We start from the raw sequence: 22,268 nt of genomic DNA, 5'->3' as shown, positions 1-22,268 counted from the left end.
CAGGTTGTGGCAACATAACTTCCTTTTTTAAAGGGGTTTTGCTTTTTTAAAAAAAGGAAGTTATTTTGTCGCACCCTTCTAATGACTTTTAAAAATATATGTTTTAATACTTAAAATAAATCACGAATTACGGCATACTGAAAATCAAAATAGTTTCTTTAAAGAATACATATTCCGCATACCCCATTGTGATTTTTTCCGTTTTCAAAAATGTTTAATCATGGATGGATTTCGCTGTATTTTTTATTGGTTGTTCTATTACAATCTCAATTTTGGATGTTTATATTGCATGGTTATGACTTTGAGAAATAAATCCTTGGAATTATTTAAAAAGCATGTAAAAATACTGTTATAAATAATAGACTGTAGGTGTGCACATTCATGCATATTGAAAGGACACTTCTTTTCAGTTTCATTAATTCGTGATTTAAAGATTTATATATCAATGCTCCTGTTAGAAACATATTATTTACTATCATTTTTTCCAACATCAGATGCACCTGAAGACAGTTCTCCCGACACATCGACCGATCTCTCTCCCATACCTGAGCAACCAAATGATAATTCATCTACTGGTACGCAGGATCAACCGGCCACCAATGAGGATCCTGCGGCCAAGGACACCCTCCTGATGTTACTGAAGGGTCTCATGATATTGTTTAATAATGCGCTTAACGCAAAATGTGAAATAACAGATTTAAATGATCATCTTGTTAATATTAATAAAATTTTAACTTGATTATTTTATACCTGTATTTCTCCCTTTTCTGTTTCATCAATATAATATTAATAAACTATATGCTGAGACTTGTCATTAAAAATGATAACATTGTTAAATAAATGATAACATTAATATCTTTTGTGCTTTAAATTTAATTGTACCTATAAACCCAAATTTACAAATAATACAGACGCAAAAGTATTAACCTCGAAGGGATTAATACTTTTGTATCTGTTTTATAAATCTAGAATTAGGCTAAAATTTGTCATTCAACTCATTCTAGATTGCAACAGTATCTAAATGCCGTTGAAATGAAAACTGAAAGTCATATATTCTGTCCCACTATTCCGCCCCAGGTAGTATCTTTTTCTACGAAGCAAAATGATAATGCAGTCATAATTTGAAAGGAGAAATTTCTTCCTATTTTATCTCATCATTGAATAAAGAGTCGATAGCATTGGAAAAGACAGCATTGCTTTATCCTTACCAGCTATAACCAATGAATTCTGAACTGTGATTTTTTCCATCCATGAAGTTGATTATAAATTTATATCCGTATTTTCCTTTATAAAATAGAAATAATTTTTAAATACCAAATTCAAATCATGTTTAATATTAACAGAAATGGAAAAAAATTTCGAGACTTAGTCCACTACCATAGAAATGTAGACATATCTAAAAAAATAATGAATGTTAATATTTAATAACAAAATAAAAGTTAAACTGTTGAAGGCATTCCAAAGTTAGAGTAATATGAAATAGGTTTATACTGTTCAAGTTAGTAGTAGTAGTATTTAGGGGAGGCGACCGACAGCTAAGGTCATTTGCGCCATTGGGGATGGACAGGAAAGGAGGAAAGGGTGGAGAGAAACCCGGCGTCGGCATTAGCCTACTCTTTACGAAAGGCGCCAAGGAGTCCGCAGCTTAACGTCCCATCCGACGGACGGCGTACTCACTCAAAGTGCCCTCCACAAAGCACCTCAAGTAGGGATCGAGATACCTCTGAAAAATATTCAACACCGCCGGGATTAGAACCCTTGAGCCCTTTGGGTGGGTAGCCGGTACGATAGCCACCGCACTAATTCCGATCCCCCTGTTCAAGTTATATTTGAAATGGAAAATGCACTTATGGCATTTCATAATCCACCTTGATACCTGTAGCATAATGCTTATAAGGTAACTAAAATTAACTAAATGCCCCCGATTAATTTAGTTCAGGCCTCTAAGTTTATATTTAGATTGAGAAAAACAGTTACACAAGTATGATATATTAAAAGTACTGGTGTGTAATGTTTCAAATCATGGTAAATCTTATGACAAATCTTGAAATTAATGACGCACAAATAATAATCTGAGAATTATTCATTCAAAGCGAAACCCATATCATAATCTGGTGCCCCATATCGGAGTAGAATATTTATGCTTCTTTCAGTGTTTCCCACTACATAAAGAATCTCCGTCTGCTAAGATCACCATTCACTTTCCTTTGCAAAATATCGTTTCCTATTATGGTGATGATTTCTTTGCAGTACTCCACTACATTTAGCACAGATGAACAAATTTAAACAAATGACTTAGTTCATTAAATTCGTCGAGAAAATTTACTAAAATTCATGTAGCCGAAAGATACAATTCATAATAAATTTTGTACAAATGCAGCCAACTGCATTGAGATGTGTAGAATGTTTAAGACCGCAAGAATTATGCTCTAATCAGACAGGGCATAGCGGGGAATTAAAGCTCCGATCAATTAATTGACGAATCGGAGGAAGGGAAAGTATCCGGGAGTCTCAGATGATGAGTTTGCATAGATACATCACCTAATAAGGAAGTTAAACCAAACATTTTACAATATGACCCTATTGGTCTGCATAATTTGTTAGCTCACCCAAATTGCTATTTGAAGGGACGCACAAGAGAGAATGAGATGGATCATCTCCTCTTGTCGCGTCCAACGATTTCCTGCTGGCGTACCATCACTGAGCTCCCCTGATCCCTTAGGTTGGGTGGCGGGGAATGCCCACGGCCAGTGTTCGGGGAAGGCGGAAGGAGGCAGTGTATAATTCTATCCTAAACGGCATCTGCTTTCTTCCGACATGTGACCATCTCCAAAATGTATACTTAACATAATCATTCACTGGACTGATTTAACTTGGGGATTGTTTCATATGATAACGATTCCTAATCTACGTATGTGAGGGGCAAGAGTGCGGAATAGGAATTACAAACCTGAAGTTTGTCCCTATCACACTGAATTTTGAAAGGACAATTTGAAAAAAATAATAATTTAGGGCAATAAAGGATTAGATAGAGCGCTAATATAAAAATAATATTAGGAAATGTTTTTCACTGGTGACACGCATACCTTAACTAAGAAGCAATGAAATAATGTGCCATTTTGTGCAAATGATTTCTATTTCGTCGAATGCACTGGCAATTTAGAGCTAACTAAATTTGACTTAAAACCAAGTTATATAATAACATACATGTAAAATGATGAGCTTTTTCTTCTAATTCTAAGTGAAAAACTATCATTACTATTAAATTCCTAAAGAGCTGTCAATCTCTCCGGTTTTGTGGAATAAGCGCAAAAGGGACTGTTTATTGAGCATTTTAATGTAGTTTTTCTAATTCTTTCCATCACTCGCTTTTCAATAGAATCGTTTCAGTTATTATCCAACACTAAATAATTACTCTTGCCGTAATAAAGTTAAATTAATCATTATTTTGCAATCTGCTCGCCAGAACCAAATGTGTTAAATTAAGTTTCACCAGTGATCTAATATAAGTATTCCAAGAATAAAGTACGAAAACATCTTCTAGAAGCAGATGCGGATATACATGTAGAAGCGGATTTCGAAACGAGGATATCCTTCCATTAGCTTGCGCGAGTACAGAAAGGCACTCGACCAATCTGGTCTGACTTTCTTAAACCAATCGCAGGCTTAGTGTTTCTGCAAACGCATGGATTTGACCACGATTTTCGTCTTTATATTTGGATTAAAAATGTTGTAGAAACACAGTTAACTTACTAATCACACGGATAGGTAAGTCATTAATTATAACCTTATTTTACAAAAACATCAACAATTCACCCCATTGGTGAAAGTTCATAATAATAGGAACTACGTGAACATGCATCATTAATTGAAGATCATAGCATTGAAGTATTCGTCATTGGGCTTTGGAATAGTCGAAATATCAAAGGTAATGAACAAATAGATTTTGGATGGACACTTGTAGTCACGCGATATCCAGCTCGACGATCTCGAAGAAGAAATCTCGCGGTTAGCGCGATTCGGGTGCGTAGAATAAAACGACAGATCTACATCTACATCTACATCTACATAATACCCCGCAAGCCGCCGCAAGGGCGTGTGGCGGGGGGTGTTAGGTCACCAACCGTAAAAACGAAAAATACCACATGCAAAAAACAACACGGAAAATTACACCCCAGCAGCGCACACACTCATGCAAAACTCCCTCCATCCAATACTCATGCAAACACATACACCGCAAAACAACAAAAAACTGCACCCCAGGATACAGCACGAAAGCCATCCTAAAACACGCAAGCCAGGACACAACAAGCAAGAATGTGAAACATCACTACCACATGAAAATGCACCACAAAACACTCAACCCCCCAAAGAGACAGTAAAAGGAAGGGAATTCGACCCAACGTTGCAGGTAGCAGGAATTTCCCCCCGCCGGGAGGGAAGAGGGACTGAAAGGGAAACTTAAAAACAGATGAACAGAACACGAATGATATCATGCGGAAAGAATGGGTTATTATAACAAAACACATAAGGTTAGTGGAGGAGCATGCATTTAAGTAGAACTAATTATTTTTTAGACACTGAGGGTGGCAAGTGGAATTTTTACTATCTATAATCCTACAGTTGCTATCCCGTATTGTCCGTAATACAAGACTAGGTTTGATAAAAATAAGCAATTTATTGACGGTGAGGGTGAAAGAAAGAGAAAAAACAACTTTGCCCTTCCACACACTTATTTAATGTAACACGACCATGGTTTCGATGCTGCGCATCATCTTCAGGTACAATACAACAAAATTATTCAACTTCATCTACATCTACATCTACATAATACCCCGCAAGCCGCCGCAAGGGCGTGTGGCGGGGGGTGTTAGGTCACCAACCGTAAAAAAGAAAAATACCACATGCAAAAAAACAACACGGAAAATTACACCCACAGCAGCGCACACACTCATGCAAAAATCCCTTCATCCAACACTCATGCAAACACATATACCGCAAAACAACTAAAAAACTGCACCCCATGATGCAGCACGAAAGCCATCCTACAACACGGAAGCCAGGACACAACAAGCAAGAAATTGAAACACCACATGAAAATGCACCACGAAACACTCTGCCCCCAAAGAGTCTTTAAAAGGCAGGGAATGCGACCCAACGTTGCAGGTAGCAGGAATTTACCCCCGCGGAGAGGGACGAGGGATTGAAAGGGAAACTTAAAAACAGATGAACAGAACATGAATGAGGTCATTCGGGAAGAATGTGTTATTATAACAAAACACATAAGGTTAGTGGAAGAGCATGCATTTAAATACAACTAATTATTTTTTAGACGCTGAGGGTGGCAAGTGGAATTTTTGCTATCTATAACCCTGCAGTTGCTATCCCGTATTGTCCGTGGGAAGAAGGAGTCCTTAAGTCGGCTAGTTCTGGCATCTATTTCCCGAATTTTATATGCATGATCCAAGCGACCAATGTATGTAGGAGTACGAATAATTTGCGAGACCTCGGTGCTGAAACATGCGGATCTAAATTTATTTAATAATTTCAATTTTGCATTGAATCGTCTCTCAGCCAATGATTCCCACCCCAAATCCATGAGCATTTCGGTGACGCTTTGCGTTTTATCGTAGGAATTTTTTACAAAACGGGCTGCCCGGCGTTGAACCTTCTCAATTTCCCGAATGAGACCTTTTTCACTCGGATCCCACACGCTGCATGCGTATTCTAAATGAGGCCTTACAAGAGCGTGGTAACAAAGTTCCTTGACCTTCGAGTCACTTTTGCCGACAATGCGTCTAATGAATCCCAATTTTTTATATGCTTGACCGCAGACTTTACGTATGTGAGTCCCCCAAGTTGTCTTTTGTGAATGTGACACCTAGGTATTTTACCGTATCAACTACTGCCAGGTCACCTCCAGCTAATTTGTAAGCAAATCCCGTTGATCTTTTAAAGAAATTTACCACTGAACATTTATTATAATTTAGAGTCAATCCCCAGTTAGAACACCATTTAGTAATGCAACCTAAATCCTGCTCTAGAATAAAACGATCCTCATCCCCAGATATCTCCCGATAGATCACCGTGTCATCCGCGAACATCCTAATTTTACTTTTCACTTCGCGGTTCAAATCGTTAACAAAAATCAAGAAAAGCAACGGCCCGATCACACTTCCCTGAGGTACCTCCGACGTGACTCGAACGCTGTTGGAACTAGCGCCATCAAGGACTACCCTCTGTTCCCGCTCCGAAAGAAAATCTTTAACCCAACTTATGGCGCCCTTATTTATACCCGCGACCTTTAATTTATGAATGAGTTTACCATGTGGGACCTTATCAAATGCCTTTTGAAAATCTAAGAAGATGGCATCCACTTGCCTACCTCTCTCACCCGATAAAAGTAAATCATGTGTAAATAATCCTAATTGGGTTTCGCAGGAGCGGGTTTTCCTGAATCCGTGTTGATTGTCACTTAAAAAGTTAATATTGTCAAGGTGTCTCATTATTGAACTGACAATTATGTGCTCTAAGATTTTGCAACAGATAGAAGTGAGAGATATAGGTCTGTAATTACTGGGATCCTCCCTGTCACCACCTTTAAAAATAGGCGTTATTTGCGCGGTTTTCCAAATCTTAGGTACTTTGCACTCTGTGAGGGATTTGTTAAATATAAATTCAAGGTACGGGGCAATGTTTGGAGCTAAATGTTTTATCACCCTAGCTGGTATATTTTCGGGACCCGGGGATTTGTTGGGTTTAATCTCGTTAAGCAATTTTAGAATTCCTTGTTGGTCCACTGTTATTTTTTCCATGGGTGGAGTATGTATTGTTTCTTGGAGATATGCGGTGGCAACATCATTCGAGAAAACGCTTTGGAAGAATGAATTTAAGATGTTAGCTTTACCCTCACTGTCTGTATGAATTATATTGCTACAATCCCTTAAGCAAGCCACGGTTTGTTTACTCCCATTTACTTCTCTAACATATGACCAGAAAGCTTTGGGGTCAGTGTCCAAGTGCTCGCAAAGTACTTTGCGTTTAAAGTCCAGTAAAGCGCTACGTAATTGTGTTTTGGTTTCAATTTTGGAGGATCTATATGTGTCCCATAATTGTTTATTCTCAGGGGATGATGTGTTCACGCCTGCCCTCTTTACCCTAGAGTGTAGCATTCTCTGCTTTCGAAGGGCTTTTCTAACGTCTTTATTGTACCACCTGGGGTCGCGATTTGCTTTAACGTATTTTATAGGTATGAAATCTACGATTCCTTTTTGCATGATATTGACAAATTCTGTCCAAGTTTCTTCCACGTTGACATGACTTAAGCGGGTTTTGAACTCGGGTAGTGAAGAGTTTAATTGATTGGCAAAGGATTCAAAGTCTGCTTTATGGTAATTATAAATTTTTCTTTTTGGTTTAATGATCTTTTTTATTTCTATGTCCAAGTGGACATTAATTGCTTTATGGTCACTCAAGCCCTCATCAGTTGATACACTAATAATACGTTCAGGCGTGTTTGTAAGAAATAGATCCAATATGTTCTTTCCACGGGTGGGCATGCGTACTGCTTGATGGAGGGAGTTTCTTTGAACCAATTTTATCATGGAATTGCAAGATTCGCGATCGCGGGTCCCAGATTTAACGATATTGTTGTCCCAATCTATACCAGGGAGATTAAAGTCGCCACCAATTATGTTTATGCTGTTATTATATTTACGTGTAAAATTGTAAATTTGATCGTTGAGGGTGTGAAGTGTTTTCAAATCTGAGTCTGGAGGTCTGTAGAAAGAGCATAAATTTATGTTGGGTTGATTGGTCCATATTAAGGTGCACCAAACACTTTCTATGTTATTATTTTCAAATGAAACTTACCTGCTTTCAAAATGACTTTTAACTGCCACGAAAACCCCTCCTCCGGGTCTTGTATCTCTATCGTGTCGGTAAACTTTGAAATCTATTGGGAAAATTTCTTGGTCATTTATGTCATTGCACAGCCAACTCTCTGTGCCTTGTACCCGTTGATCGGCGCCTACGCGGCGCGCCCTTTCCCTCAATGGAACCATTACACGACGGACATTCGAGCTACCTCATTCCGCTGATATAGTAATAGGCACAGAGAGTTGGCTGTGCAATGACATAAATGACCAAGAAATTTTCCCAATAGATTTCAAAGTTTACCGACACGATAGAGATACAAGACCCGGAGGAGGGGTTTTCGTGGCAGTTAAAAGTCATTTTGAAAGCAGGTAAGTTTCATTTGAAAATAATAACATAGAAAGTGTTTGGTGCACCTTAATACGGACCAATCAACCCAACATAAATTTATGCTCTTTCTACAGACCTCCAGACTCAGATTTGAAAACACTTCACACCCTCAACGATCAAATTTACAATTTTACACGTAAATATAATAACAGCATAAACATAATTGGTGGCGACTTTAATCTCCCTGGTATAGATTGGGACAACAATATCGTTAAATCTGGGACCCGCGATCGCGAATCTTGCAATTCCATGATAAAATTGGTTCAAAGAAACTCCCTCCATCAAGCAGTACGCATGCCCACCCGTGGAAAGAACATATTGGATCTATTTCTTACAAACACGCCTGAACGTATTATTAGTGTATCAACTGATGAGGGCTTGAGTGACCATAAAGCAATTAATGTCCACTTGGACATAGAAATAAAAAAGATCATTAAACCAAAAAGAAAAATTTATAATTACCATAAAGCAGACTTTGAATCCTTTGCCAATCAATTAAACTCTTCACTACCCGAGTTCAAAACCCGCTTAAGTCATGTCAACGTGGAAGAAACTTGGACAGAATTTGTCAATATCATGCAAAAAGGAATCGTAGATTTCATACCTATAAAATACGTTAAAGCAAATCGCGACCCCAGGTGGTACAATAAAGACGTTAGAAAAGCCCTTCGAAAGCAGAGAATGCTACACTCTAGGGTAAAGAGGGCAGGCGTGAACACATCATCCCCTGAGAATAAACAATTATGGGACACATATAGATCCTCCAAAATTGAAACCAAAACACAATTACGTAGCGCTTTACTGGACTTTAAACGCAAAGTACTTTGCGAGCACTTGGACACTGACCCCAAAGCTTTCTGGTCATATGTTAGAGAAGTAAATGGGAGTAAACAAACCGTGGCTTGCTTAAGGGATTGTAGCAATATAATTCATACAGACAGTGAGGGTAAAGCTAACATCTTAAATTCATTCTTCCAAAGCGTTTTCTCGAATGATGTTGCCACCGCATATCTCCAAGAAACAATACATACTCCACCCATGGAAAAAATAACAGTGGACCAACAAGGAATTCTAAAATTGCTTAACGAGATTAAACCCAACAAATCCCCGGGTCCCGAAAATATACCAGCTAGGGTGATAAAACATTTAGCTCCAAACATTGCCCCGTACCTTGAATTTATATTTAACAAATCCCTCACAGAGTGCAAAGTACCTAAGATTTGGAAAACCGCGCAAATAACGCCTATTTTTAAAGGTGGTGACAGGGAGGATCCCAGTAATTACAGACCTATATCTCTCACTTCTATCTGTTGCAAAATCTTAGAGCACATAATTGTCAGTTCAATAATGAGACACCTTGACAATATTAACTTTTTAAGTGACAATCAACACGGATTCAGGAAAACCCGCTCCTGCGAAACCCAATTAGGATTATTTACACATGATTTACTTTTATCGGGTGAGAGAGGTAGGCAAGTGGATGCCATCTTCTTAGATTTTCAAAAGGCATTTGATAAGGTCCCACATGGTAAACTCATTCATAAATTAAAGGTCGCGGGTATAAATAAGGGCGCCATAAGTTGGGTTAAAGATTTTCTTTCGGAGCGGGAACAGAGGGTAGTCCTTGATGGCGCTAGTTCCAACAGCGTTCGAGTCACGTCGGAGGTACCTCAGGGAAGTGTGATCGGGCCGTTGCTTTTCTTGATTTTTGTTAACGATTTGAACCGCGAAGTGAAAAGTAAAATTAGGATGTTCGCGGATGACACGGTGATCTATCGGGAGATATCTGGGGATGAGGATCGTTTTATTCTAGAGCAGGATTTAGATTGCATTACTAAATGGTGTTCTAACTGGAGATTGACTCTAAATTATAATAAATGTTCAGTGGTAAATTTCTTTAAAAGATCAACGGGATTTGCTTACAAATTAGCTGGAGGTGACCTAGCAGTAGTTGATACGGTGAAATACCTAGGTGTCACATTCACAAAAGACTTAACTTGGGGGACTCACATACGTAAAGTCTGCGGTCAAGCATATAAAACATTGGGATTCACTAGACGCATTGTCGGCAAAAGTGACTCGAAGGTCAAGGAACGTTGTTACCACGCTCTTGTAAGGCCTCATTTAAGGCTTCATTTCTCTCTCTAGCCCTCAACCTGAGCGGACCTGCCTACTGAGCGCTCCTGGTAACCGGTTTGACCCACCAGAGACTACCTGCCTGCCACCTCGATTCTTGGTGCTTTTGGTTTTAGTGAAGTGCAGTGTAGTGTCAACGTATACGTTGCTTCGTTTATATAGTTTTCGTTTTGTGTGTGGTTTGTTAACCTGTGTGTGGTAGTAGTAATTTATTTAGTGGATTGTGGTGGTTTTTGTCCTTCGACTCTGATTGGTGACCGGTGAGTGCTTTCCTTTTTCTTTCTTTTGGTCCTCTGAAAACCAGACCTTACTCAAGCATCGTTTTTTCCACTTAGGCTTCATATTCAATTCCAAATCGTAACTTATTGTTTGAGCTAAAGTTAGCTAACCCCTTCTAGAAATTTTAGCATAGTGTATACAGGTTAGCTTTTGTTGGGAACTTGGTAATTAAATTAGGATGGCTTCATCCAGGTCCCCTGTTGCTATGCTCGAAGGCACTGGCGAATGCGCGGCTTTAAGGGCCCGTATCGTCATGCTGGAGAGAATGGTGCGGGAGCTTCGATCGGAGATCGCCGGCCGGAGGGCTCCCCTCGGGAGAGATGGTGCTCAGGGTGGGAATTCGAAAACCCGCCACGCCCATAGGGGTGCACGGATTCGTCCGAATGCAACACGTGGCTGGGCGATTAGAGACCTACCCCGTGTCCCATCTCTCAACGAGGGAGTGTCTCACGTCCGTAGGTCGGACGATTGGAGGGTCGTCTCTCGGGGCAAGGGGAAGGTAACGCTGCGGCGAGGATTGGACTCTGCGGAGGCAGATACCATCCCCGTCTCCAACAGGTACCAGGTGCTGTCGGATGACAGCACCACCGTACCTGCAGCCCCTATCCCTACTCCGAGGGCACTGCCTAGGGTAAGGCATCAGCGGTCGGGGAGGGAGGGAACCGTTATATTAGGTAGTTCAAATGTCCGGCGTATAATGAACCCGCTGCGCCGCAGAGTCCAACAGGAGGGAGGTGTTGGATTCTTGTCGTCCTGGTGTATACCGGGCGGCGGGGTACCCCAGGCGACGCTGGCGGTGAAGGCGGCCGTCAGTAATACGGGCTGCTCCAAGCTACGCATTGTGGCTCATGTCGGGACAAACGACGCCTCGGAACGTGGATCTGAAGAGATCCTGCGCTCCTTTAAGGAGATGCACTCGGAGGTGAAACGAGTCGAGGCAGAGTTGAAGGTCCCAATTAAATTAAGTATATGTAGTATTGTGCCGCGTTCAGACCGCGGAAGGCTCGTTTGGAGCCGCATTGAGGGTTTAAATGAGAGATTGCTGGGATTTTGCCGGGGAATCGGAGCGGACTTCGTTGATCTGAGGCCCGTCCTCTCATCGTGTCGGGTACCCCTTAATCGCTCCGGGGTCCATTATACTGCCGAGGCATCGCAGTTGGTAGCGCGTAGGTTACACGAACACGTGTCGAGGGTTTAGCATAGCTGGTAGGCAAGAGCGTAGGTCATATATTGGGAAAAATAAAGTAGAATCCAGCGCTTTTTGTCAATTCAGTTCAGGTAATGCCTCTCAAATCCCCAAAAATATTGAACAAACAAGCACTTGCGTTAAAACAACATATAACCCACGTAAATTTAATAAAATTGGTGCCTCTACATACATAACAGATAGCAATGCAAGTGAATGTAATTCTTTTGTCTCTGTTCACCACGAATCGTCTCAAAACAGTTTTGTTAGCGTACATAAAACCGAAAAACAAGAAGTTATTAGCCATATTAAAATTATAACATTAAATTGCCGTAGCATTAGAAACAAAATATCGGATATTGAACATATTTTTGTCAGTACAAACGCAGACATAGTAGTTGGAACAGAAAGTTGGCTCACGGGAGATATAGCAAACAATGAGGTTTTTCCAAACGGCTTCACAATATACAGAAGGGACAGACCAAATAGGTTGGGTGGGGGAGTATTCATTGCAGTAAAGTCACATCTTAGTAGCCAACGATATGAATGCGACGTAGATGACATAGAAAGCGTTTGGTGCAACATTAAGGACTACAACGGCAGAAGCCTATACGTGTGTTCATTTTATAGACCCCCAGATTCTAACACAGATGTCCTACACAAGCTCGACGAACAAATATCCACTATCAGCAGCAGACAAAGCAACAGTATTACTATAATCGCTGGTGACACAAATCTACCGTCAATTGACTGGGAAAACTACTGCGTGGGAAAATCTGCCAAAAACAGAGATTCATGCCAAGAACTCCTTCATATATTCACAAAACACTCCTTAGAACAAATAGTTAAATCACCAACACGGGGCCAAAGCATACTAGACATCTTTGCAACTTCTATGCCCGAAATCATTACTAACATTGAAATAATAGACGGAATCAGTGACCATAAGGCTATTCTTGTGGAGTTAAAAACTAAGTTCGTCAAAATAAACAAAGAAAAGCGTAAAATATACCTATACAACAAGGCAAATTTTAACGGACTAAGAGAATATTTAAAGATAAAATTACCGGAATACAAGACAAAAACACTGACAACAAATACAGAGAACACTTGGAATTATTTCTTAAATATTTTACGCGAAGGAATAAAGACGTACATCCCGTCCAAACTCAAATGCGACAGTAAGGAACCTAGATGGTACAACGGGGAAGTCAGATCGGCATTAAGAAGGCAAAGAAAGCTACAGTCAAATTTCAAAAAGAGTTTAAAAAGTGACGATATAAGTTTTGTGAATACAACCAAACAGCTACTAAAAGAATGTCGTAGTAAGACGAAAAGTATTATGCGCACAGCACTACACTCTTTTAAATCTAAAATGCTAAGCGAATATCTTGAGGAAAATCCAAAGTCATTCTGGTCCTATGTTAGGGAAATACAGGGTAAACGTCCCACTGTTCACTCTTTGAAGACGGAAAATGGAGAAATCATTACAGATAGCGTGAAAAAGGCAATTATTTTAAACCATTTTTTCCAGAGCGTCTACAACAAAAACACAAACGCACCAAACGATCCTCCACACCCACCCGGGGAACACATGAGCGATCTTACACTGACCAAGCAGGGAATAGTACATCTGCTCCGTAGTATCAAAGCACACAAGGCACCTGGTCCGGAAGAAATACCTGCTAGAATATTAAAGGAATTAGCTGACGACATTGCCCCATTTTTACATATTGTTTTTCTAAAATCGATAGAAGAAGGCTCAGTGCCTCGCGACTGGAAGCTAGCCCATATAACTCCCATCTATAAAGGCGGCGATAGGGATAAACCAACCAATTACCGACCCATTTCTTTAACATCGATCTCTTGTAAAATATTGGAACACGTTATTGTCACTAACATTATGAAATTTCTTGATAGTAGGAAAATACTAATCCACAACCAGCACGGATTTAGGAAAAGCAGATCTTGCGAAACACAACTTGGTCTCTTCATTCACGATATACTTAGATCGGGAGAAAACAACACCCAAGTCGATGCAGTATTCCTGGATTTCAAAAAAGCCTTCGACAAAGTCCCACACAATAAATTGTTACACAAACTTAAATACTATGGGATCAATGAGAAAATAATTAATTGGATTAGGGACTTCTTGTCAAACCGCAAACAAATAGTAGTCATAGATGGGTTGTGCTCAACGGAGAGAGATGTTACTTCGGGCGTCCCCCAGGGAAGTGTAATAGGGCCTCTTCTGTTCTTAATATACATAAATGACTTAAGCACACACGTTAGTAGCAATCTAAGGTTATTTGCTGACGACACGGTGATATACAGGGAAATAAGGAGCCAACTAGATCGCGAGCTACTCTCTAGAGACTTAGACAATATCTCGGGATGGTGCAATAAATGGGGATTAACACTTAATATAGATAAATGTGCAGTTTTGAAATTTTGGAATAAAGGAAGCGAGGAACAGGATATAAACTACAAAATAGAGGGTTCAGTATTGACTACGGCAAATCAAGTTAAATATTTGGGGGTTGTTCTAACACCACGCCTTTCATGGGGAGCACATATCAGGACAATATGCGGATCAGCTTTAAAGAAACTTGGCTTCATTAAACGGGTGGTGGGGAAATGTAATGAAAAAGTTAAAGAGAGGTGTTATTTTGCTCTAGTTAGACCTCATTTGGAATATGCCGCAAGTATTTGGGATCCGTGGGAGAAAATTTGGCAAAAAGAATTAGATAAAGTCCAGAGAAAATCCGCTAGATTCGTTAAAAATTGTTATGATAAAAACACAAGTGTGACAGGTCTCTTAGGGGATTTAGGCTGGGAACCACTTGAAGTGCGGAGAGAACAAGCGAGGCTTAGACTTTTAGAAAGGTTCAGAACAAACGAGTTTAAATATGACACTGAAGGAATTATAATGGCCCCACACTACTTAGGTAAATCAGACCACAAAGATAAACTAAGGGAGATAGATTCCAAGACAGATAGGTACAAATACTCATTCTTTCCCCGAACAATCAGTAATCATAATAGCAAGAAACCGAAGTCACTTTAGAAATATTAAAAACGTTGAATTTACAAGTCGGAACAAAATTAAACACTATAGAGATGTTAGGTATACTTTCAGGTGCATGTGTATGTTAGTTGGTAGTTTGAGTGTTTGCATGTGTGTGGGGTGTAAGTGTTCATGCATGAATGTATGCCATGTTTTTTTTTATATATGATTTTGTCGTTATTGCATGCGATTTTTTTTTATTATTTTTCTTTTCTAAATTATGGGTGGTGTCCTAGCACCCCCCGCCACACGCCCTTGCGGCGGCTTGCGGGGTATTGAGTAGATGTAGATGTAGATGTAGATTTAGAATACGCATGCAGCGTGTGGGATCCGAGTGAAAAAGGTCTCATTCGGGAAATTGAGAAGGTTCAACGCCGGGCAGCCCGTTTCGTAAAAAATTCCTACGATAAAACGCAAAGCGTCACCGAAATGCTCATGGATTTGGGGTGGGAATCATTGGCTGAGAGACGATTCAATACAAGATTGAAATTATTAAATAAATTTAGATCCGCATGTTTCAGCACCGAGGTCTCGCAAATTATTCGTACTCCTACATACATTAGTCGCTTGGATCATGCATATAAAATTCGGGAAATAGATGCCAGAACTAGCCGACTCAAGGACTCCTTCTTCCCACGGACAATACGGGATAGCAACTGCAGGGTTATAGATAGCAAAAATTCCACTTGCCACCCTCAGCGTCTAAAAAATAATTAGTTGTATTTAAATGCATGCTCTTCCACTAACCTTATGTGTTTTGCTATAATAACCCATTCTTTCCGAATGACCTCATTCATGTTCTGTTCATCTGTTTTTAAGTTTCCCTTTCAATCCCTCGTCCCTCTCCGCGGGGGCAAATTCCTGCTACCTGCAACGTTGGGTCGCATTCCCTGCCAATTAGAGACTCTTTGGGGGTCGAGTGTTTCGTGGTGCATTTTCATGTGGTGTTTCAATTTCTTGCTTGTTGTGTCCTGGCTTCCGTGTTGTAGAATGTCTTTCGTGCTGCATCATGGGGTGCAGTTTTTTAGTTGTTTTGCGGTGTATGTGTTTGCATGAGTATTGGATGAAGGGATTTTTGCATGAGTGTGTGCGCTGCTGTGGGTGTAATTTTCCGTGTTTTTTTTTTGCATGTGGTATTTTTCTTTTTTACGGTTGGTGACCTAACACCCCCCGCCACACGCCCTTGCGGCGGCTTGCGGGGTATTATGTAGATGTAGATGTACCTATTACTACAATTCCCTCCCTTCCCGTTCCCTGACGTCTTACCCTAGGCAGTGCCCTCGGAGTAGGGATAGGGGCTGCAGGTACGGTGGTGCTGTCATCCGACAGCACCTGGTACCTGTTGGAGACGGGGATGGTATCTGCCTCCGCAGAGTCCAATCCACGCCGCAGCGTTACCTTCCCCTTGCCCCGAGAGACGACCCTCCAATCGTCCGACCTACGGACGTGAGACACTCCCTCGTTGGGAGATGGGACACGGGGTAGGTCTCTAATCGCCCAGCAACTTATATAGCCAGGAGCCAGGTAGGGGAAGTCAGGGAGAGGAGTGGTAGCAATCATTGGTGGGTGAAAGGAAAGTGAGGGGGAACTAATGGATGCAGACGGTACAAAGGGGGGTGGTTGTTTACAACGGTTGACCCTCATTAACGGAGGGTCGGTGACTGTCACTGCCTTGGTGGGGGAGGGGATGGTGTGGGGAAGTATTCAAGAAATTAAGGAGAGGGGAACGCGAGAGGTAAAGGATATCGTTGACCACCTCAAGATTACCGGGCTGAAGGGATTCCCAAATTTCCAACTCCTCTAGAGCGTTCAGCCGCCGACCTTTCGTTTCTGTGTGTAAAATGTCTGCTGTGAAATTGCTGGAATGATTATAGTCTAAGAGGTGTTTGGCGAATTGTGATCTGTTGTCTTTCTTCCTGAAGAATGAACGGTGTTCCTTAATCCTAATGTCGAAAGTCCTCCCAGTCTGTCCGATGTAGATAGCGTTGCAGTCTGTACAATTGAGTCTATAAACTCCGCTGTGTTGCATGACGTCAATTTTGTCTTTAGTGGAACCTATTAAGTTTTTTAAAGTACGTGAATTGTAAAAAGCGGCTTTGATATTGTTTTTTGAGAGTATTTGTTGTGTCCTGAGTGAGAGATGGCCAAGGAAAGGGATTCTTCGCCATTGGTGCTTGTCCGGTTTGGGTGTGTGATATATGGAATTCCGGGCTAAATTCCGACAAAATTGACGTCATGCAACACAGCGGAGTTTATAGACTCAATTGTACAGACTGCAACGCCATCTACATCGGACAGACTGGGAGGACTTTCGACATTAGGATTAAGGAACACCGTTCATGCTTCAGGAAGAAAGACAACAGATCACAATTCGCCAAACACCTCTTAGACTACAATCATTCCAGCAATTTCACAGCGGACATTTTACACACAGAAACGAAAGGTCGGCGGCTGAACGCTCTGGAGGAGTTGGAAATTTGGGAATCCCTTCAGTCCGGTAATCTTGAGGTGGTCAACGATATCCTTTACCTCTCGCGTTCCCCTCTCCTTAATTTCTTGAATACTTCCCCACACCATCCCCTCCCCCACCAAGGCAGTGACAGTCACCGACCCTCCGTTAATGAGGGTCAACCGTTGTAAACAACCACCCCCCTTTGTACCGTCTGCATCCATTAGTTCCCCCTCACTTTCCTTTCACCCACCAATGATTGCTACCACTCCTCTCCCTGACTTCCCCTACCTGGCTCCTGGCTATATAAGTTGAATAATTTTGTTGTATTGTACCTGAAGATGATGCGCAGCATCGAAACCATGGTCGTGTTACATTAAATAAGTGTGTGGAAGTGCAAAGTTGTTTTTTCTCTTTCTTTCACCCTCACCATGAAAGAATTCCACAAAGTTAAGCCTGAAACTGTTAGCTTTAATTTATTGACGCACGAAAAAATACAACGATCACAAAGGTAAGGGTCCGTTGACGGGTCCTGCGCCACGTGAGTGGGTAATGCAGCGTGGGGGCGGAAGGAGAGCCTCTCGAGCCAGAGACTGCTAAGCAGACGAAGAGCTGACGCGGGACTATCTCTTGCTTACGCTGCGAGCACTGCGCAGTTCATGGGAGCGTTGGTGGCGCCACAGACAAAAACCTAACACCCCTACATTTCTCAGCAAAGCCACGAGACAACCTGACATTGCACACTACAATAAACTCTTCTTCAATTTCGTATGTATTCTTCCTCCCTTTACCCCGTCCAATACCTCCACCCTATTCCTTCCCTTCCTCTTTTAACTGGCATTCTCCCCTCTATCACAGTCTTTAACATTTCATCCGCCAATAAAATGCTCTGAATCCACATTTCCTGTTTCCTTTGGATTTATCCAAACAATCCTCTCTCCTCCACCACCATGCCTAGTTATTCTTCGTTTGTTTTCTTCTCCATCTAATTTACTTTTCCATTCTTCTTCACACCCACAATGCAAAAGCCTCCAACCCGCGTCTATCATATTGTCTCAATGGCCATGTTTCCGTGCCGTACAATACCACGCTCTATATAGTTGATTTAATGAGTCTTTACTGAAAATCCTCACTCAAAATCTCTGTAATGAATATCCACAATCTTGTGAATATTTCTTTGCCTAACCCGATTATTCTTCTAATGTCCCTACTACTTTAACCATCTTGGTCTAAAAAACTTTCAAGATTGATGAACTGTTCTATCTGCTCTAGCTTTTGCTGTCCGATTTTGTCGTTAGCTTAACCTTCCTTTTCCTCAAAAACCTCATAACCCTTGTTGTGTTTACATTGATCATTAGCCTATACCTATCTCACTGATTTTCTAATACGTTTAGCAATGATTGTAACCTCTTGGCTGAATGGTTAAATAAAATATCATCATCCGCATATTTGACTGATTATATGAAATTCCCACTGACTTTCATTCCTATCTCCAGCTCTTCCCATTTCTCTTTTACGATTTTTTATTGAATGATGAGAATCTCTGCCCTACTCCTCTTCCACGCACTGCCCACCTTGACTCACATCTACCGCAAGCACCTGAGCAGTCTGAGAAATATACAGGTTGCAGATAAGCCTGCTATTCCTCCTATGTGCACATTAAGTTACACTATTTAATCTCATATTAAGAGCTCACAGAAATAGTATTACTCATTTTTGCTTTCAAATTTCGATCCTTCTCGAGCTTTGGAATAAACATGATTGCACATGCACTTTTAGCATGTCTTTAGTGACGCATTGGGTACCTACCTCTGTCTACCGTAATTGTATGAAGGACTAATCCAATAATTATCGATTTAGATTATAACACCGAGGAAATATTTTTATATCCATTAAATTGAATATGAATTGCCAAATTGTATTTTTCGTACGCCGTTTAAGATATTTTAAAGCAGATGTTTCATCAGTGTAATTCAGTAAACGGTGTATGATTCCTAGAAAATTAGTACTCTGAGGGCGAATAAATGGTCAGTTACAGTAGAAGAAAAATTGGAAGTTTTTAAATAGTTAACGAAGAAAGGGACAGACGAAAAACAACATGAAAGGCCGATAAAAACAGATTTAGGAAGCCATATGTTACAGAAGACATGATTATTAGGAAGATGAATGAAAAAACGAAACAGAGGAAAATAAACATGGCATTAGATAGGAAATAGCACAAATAGCGACACAATTAACGGATGAGAGAAACATGGTTTTAACAACCATGTTTCCAACCAACCACTACAGTGTGGGTAGTGCAGGGCTTACAGATACAGGGCGAATAGGGGTTTGTTATAGAGAAAGATGAAGAAACTGTCTGGGTATAAGATAAGAAATTTCCTTCTCATTATTTGAGATACAGCGGGTAAAATGATAATCGAAGAAGAAAAGGTTTTGACATAATGAAAAGAATACCCAGAGAAACAATATGTCAACAAATAACAATATGCGAGGGAGTTTCAATATAGAAAGGGAATATGACGTTGTTTAGGATATCTCAGGGCTAGTAATACTTTACAGCAAAATGTGTAAGGCGTTCAAGAAAATGGAAACGAAGAAGGCTGTGGGAATAGATGGCATCCCTGCAGAACTACTCACGAAATTAGGAAAACGGGGAAGAGGAGTTTTTGTGGTCTCATTTGTAGCATTTGTGAGAGATATGTGGATGTGGAGAAGAATGGAACCAAAAATGGACGAAAAGTTAATCAAATGATGAAGTTTTAGGCATGGCAGAGAAATAAAAACGGCTGTTAGGAAAAATTTGAAGGCAGGACAAGTGGATGCAGGAGATACTAATAGTCAATGGGATGTTGAAACGCTTTATGATAGGAAAGAAGGGTGGAAAAGTGGGATAGACGGAGGGAACGAATAGGGTTTTTTTTAGTGAAATTAAGAGAAATAGAAAATGTTTAGAGCTAGAGTTTTTAAAATATGTAGTAGTGGTTTAAAGATACATGTATTTTGCAGAATGTTAGAAATAACCCAGGAATGCAATAGTATATATTTCCTTGCTCAATTAAAGACTTACCCTAAGCCGGTAGACTATTGCCACAATATATTTATATTTATTTGTGCTCCATGCAACACACTAAGAAATTCTCAAACTAAAATATTGAAGAAAATAGAGATTGAATGCAAGGGGGCGCCGAGTTACGTTGCCGGACCATCACAATTCACAGATCCGTCTCCATGTTAAAATAATGTACTATATTCGTTGTACTTAATTTAGAGGCACTCTAGCTGTGAGTACATCTACATCTACATCTACTTAATACCCCGCAGGCCGCCGCAAGGGCGTGTGGCGGGGGGTGCTAGGACACCACCCATAATTTAGAAAAGAAAAAGAAAAAAAAACGCATGCAATAACGACAAAATCATATATAAAAAAAAAACATGGCATACATTCATGCATGAACACTTACACCCCACACACATGCAAACACTCAAACTACCAACTAACATACACATGCACCTGAAGGTATACCTAACATCTCTATAGTGTTTAATTTTGTTCCGACTTGTAAATTCAACGTTTTTAATATTTCTAAAGTGACTTCGGTTTCTTGCTATTATGATTACTGATTGTTCGGGGAAAGAATGAGTATTTGTACCTATCTGTCTTGGAATCTATCTCCCTTAGTTTATCTTTGTGGTCTGATCTACCTAAGTAGTGTGGGGCCATTATAATTCCTTCAGTACTAAGTACTAAGTACTAGTACGCGTACTAAGCATACGTAATGTTATTAGTATTGCTTATTTTCAAGGGAATGGACCTAATATATACTGAAGATCAAGTACCTCTTATTAACGTAATGGAGACTATTCTTTTGATACTTACTTAGAAGTAGATTAGTGTATTGCGCTAGAGATAACGTATATAGAAAATATTTTAATTATTAATGACTGCTAAGTTCCCAAAATTAAGAAAGTTATTATGAGATTGGAGGTTATTTCAACTAATTTATGTTAACATGAGGTTAATAATAATTTGACTTTATCGTGGAAATCAGAGTAATTGACAAGGAAGAAGAAAACATCCCTTGTTTAAAAATGACTGGGCTGAATCAGCGAATAGCGTATAGCATTTCATATTACATCATAAGATAAAAAAGGCAGGACTACTACTCTAGTTAAAAAGGTAATGCGTAAAATGTGTACCAGGGTCAGAAGGTAAAACTGCCTCAGCAGAAAATGTTTGGATGACCTGTGGAATTTCTGGAAGATAGGCGAAAGTAAGTAAGTGGATGCACCAGAGACTTTTGTTGGATGCTCAGATGAAGGCAAATCATACAGGTTGCTCGATCAAGATAAAACATTCTCCAAAGGAGTATGAGAGTAAGTACTTGTGAGAGCGTGCAGTCCATATTTAACATCCATTACAATGAAAACTTCAGGACATTTGAAGGAAGTTTCGCTATCATATGGAATACATTTGTGAAATATGTCCAAAATTTACCTTTAAATATAAATTAATACATTAAAAATTTAAACGAGTGCCATTTTCATGATATAGTTATTTGACATCTAGAGATTAAGGTAGGTTTTAGATAGACACACAACTACCAAATAAATATCTTGTCGCTCCTAACCAAACACAACCCAACATCCTACTCTAAAACAAGCCCCTCTTCTTCTCCGTAAACTTCCTTACGCTCTTCATTCCGTCCAGCATCCCTATCCTCTTTCTGCCCCTTCCTCGTTACCCTAACATTCTCCTCTCTATCACAGTCTTCGGCATCCTATTGCCAATCAATGCCCTTGAATCCATTTGTACTGTCTCCTTGGGATTTCTCTCAGCATACGTACCTAGCAGCTTCTCATTTGTTTTTCTTTCTACCCACTTA

At 40.2% G+C, this 22,268-nt stretch overlaps 1 protein-coding gene across 1 annotated transcript in view; it reads left to right on the top strand.

Moving 5' to 3' along the window:
* LOC139691944 (dentin sialophosphoprotein-like) overlaps nucleotides 1–22,268 on the top strand; it is a 105,603-nt gene that overhangs the window by 31,698 nt on the left and 51,637 nt on the right. The window contains exon 9 of the mRNA XM_071589941.1: nucleotides 495–644. Coding sequence (XP_071446042.1) covers nucleotides 495–644 — 150 coding nt within the window. The remainder of the gene's footprint in view (nucleotides 1–494; nucleotides 645–22,268) is intronic.

This window comes from Hetaerina americana, unplaced genomic scaffold (genome assembly GCF_022747635.1).
Source record: "Hetaerina americana unplaced genomic scaffold, ioHetAmer1.1.p SCAF_1, whole genome shotgun sequence".
Classification (NCBI taxonomy): Eukaryota; Metazoa; Arthropoda; class Insecta; order Odonata; family Calopterygidae; genus Hetaerina; species Hetaerina americana.
Note: the sequence above shows the minus strand (reverse complement) of the source record. Positions and strands in the feature narration are given on the sequence as shown.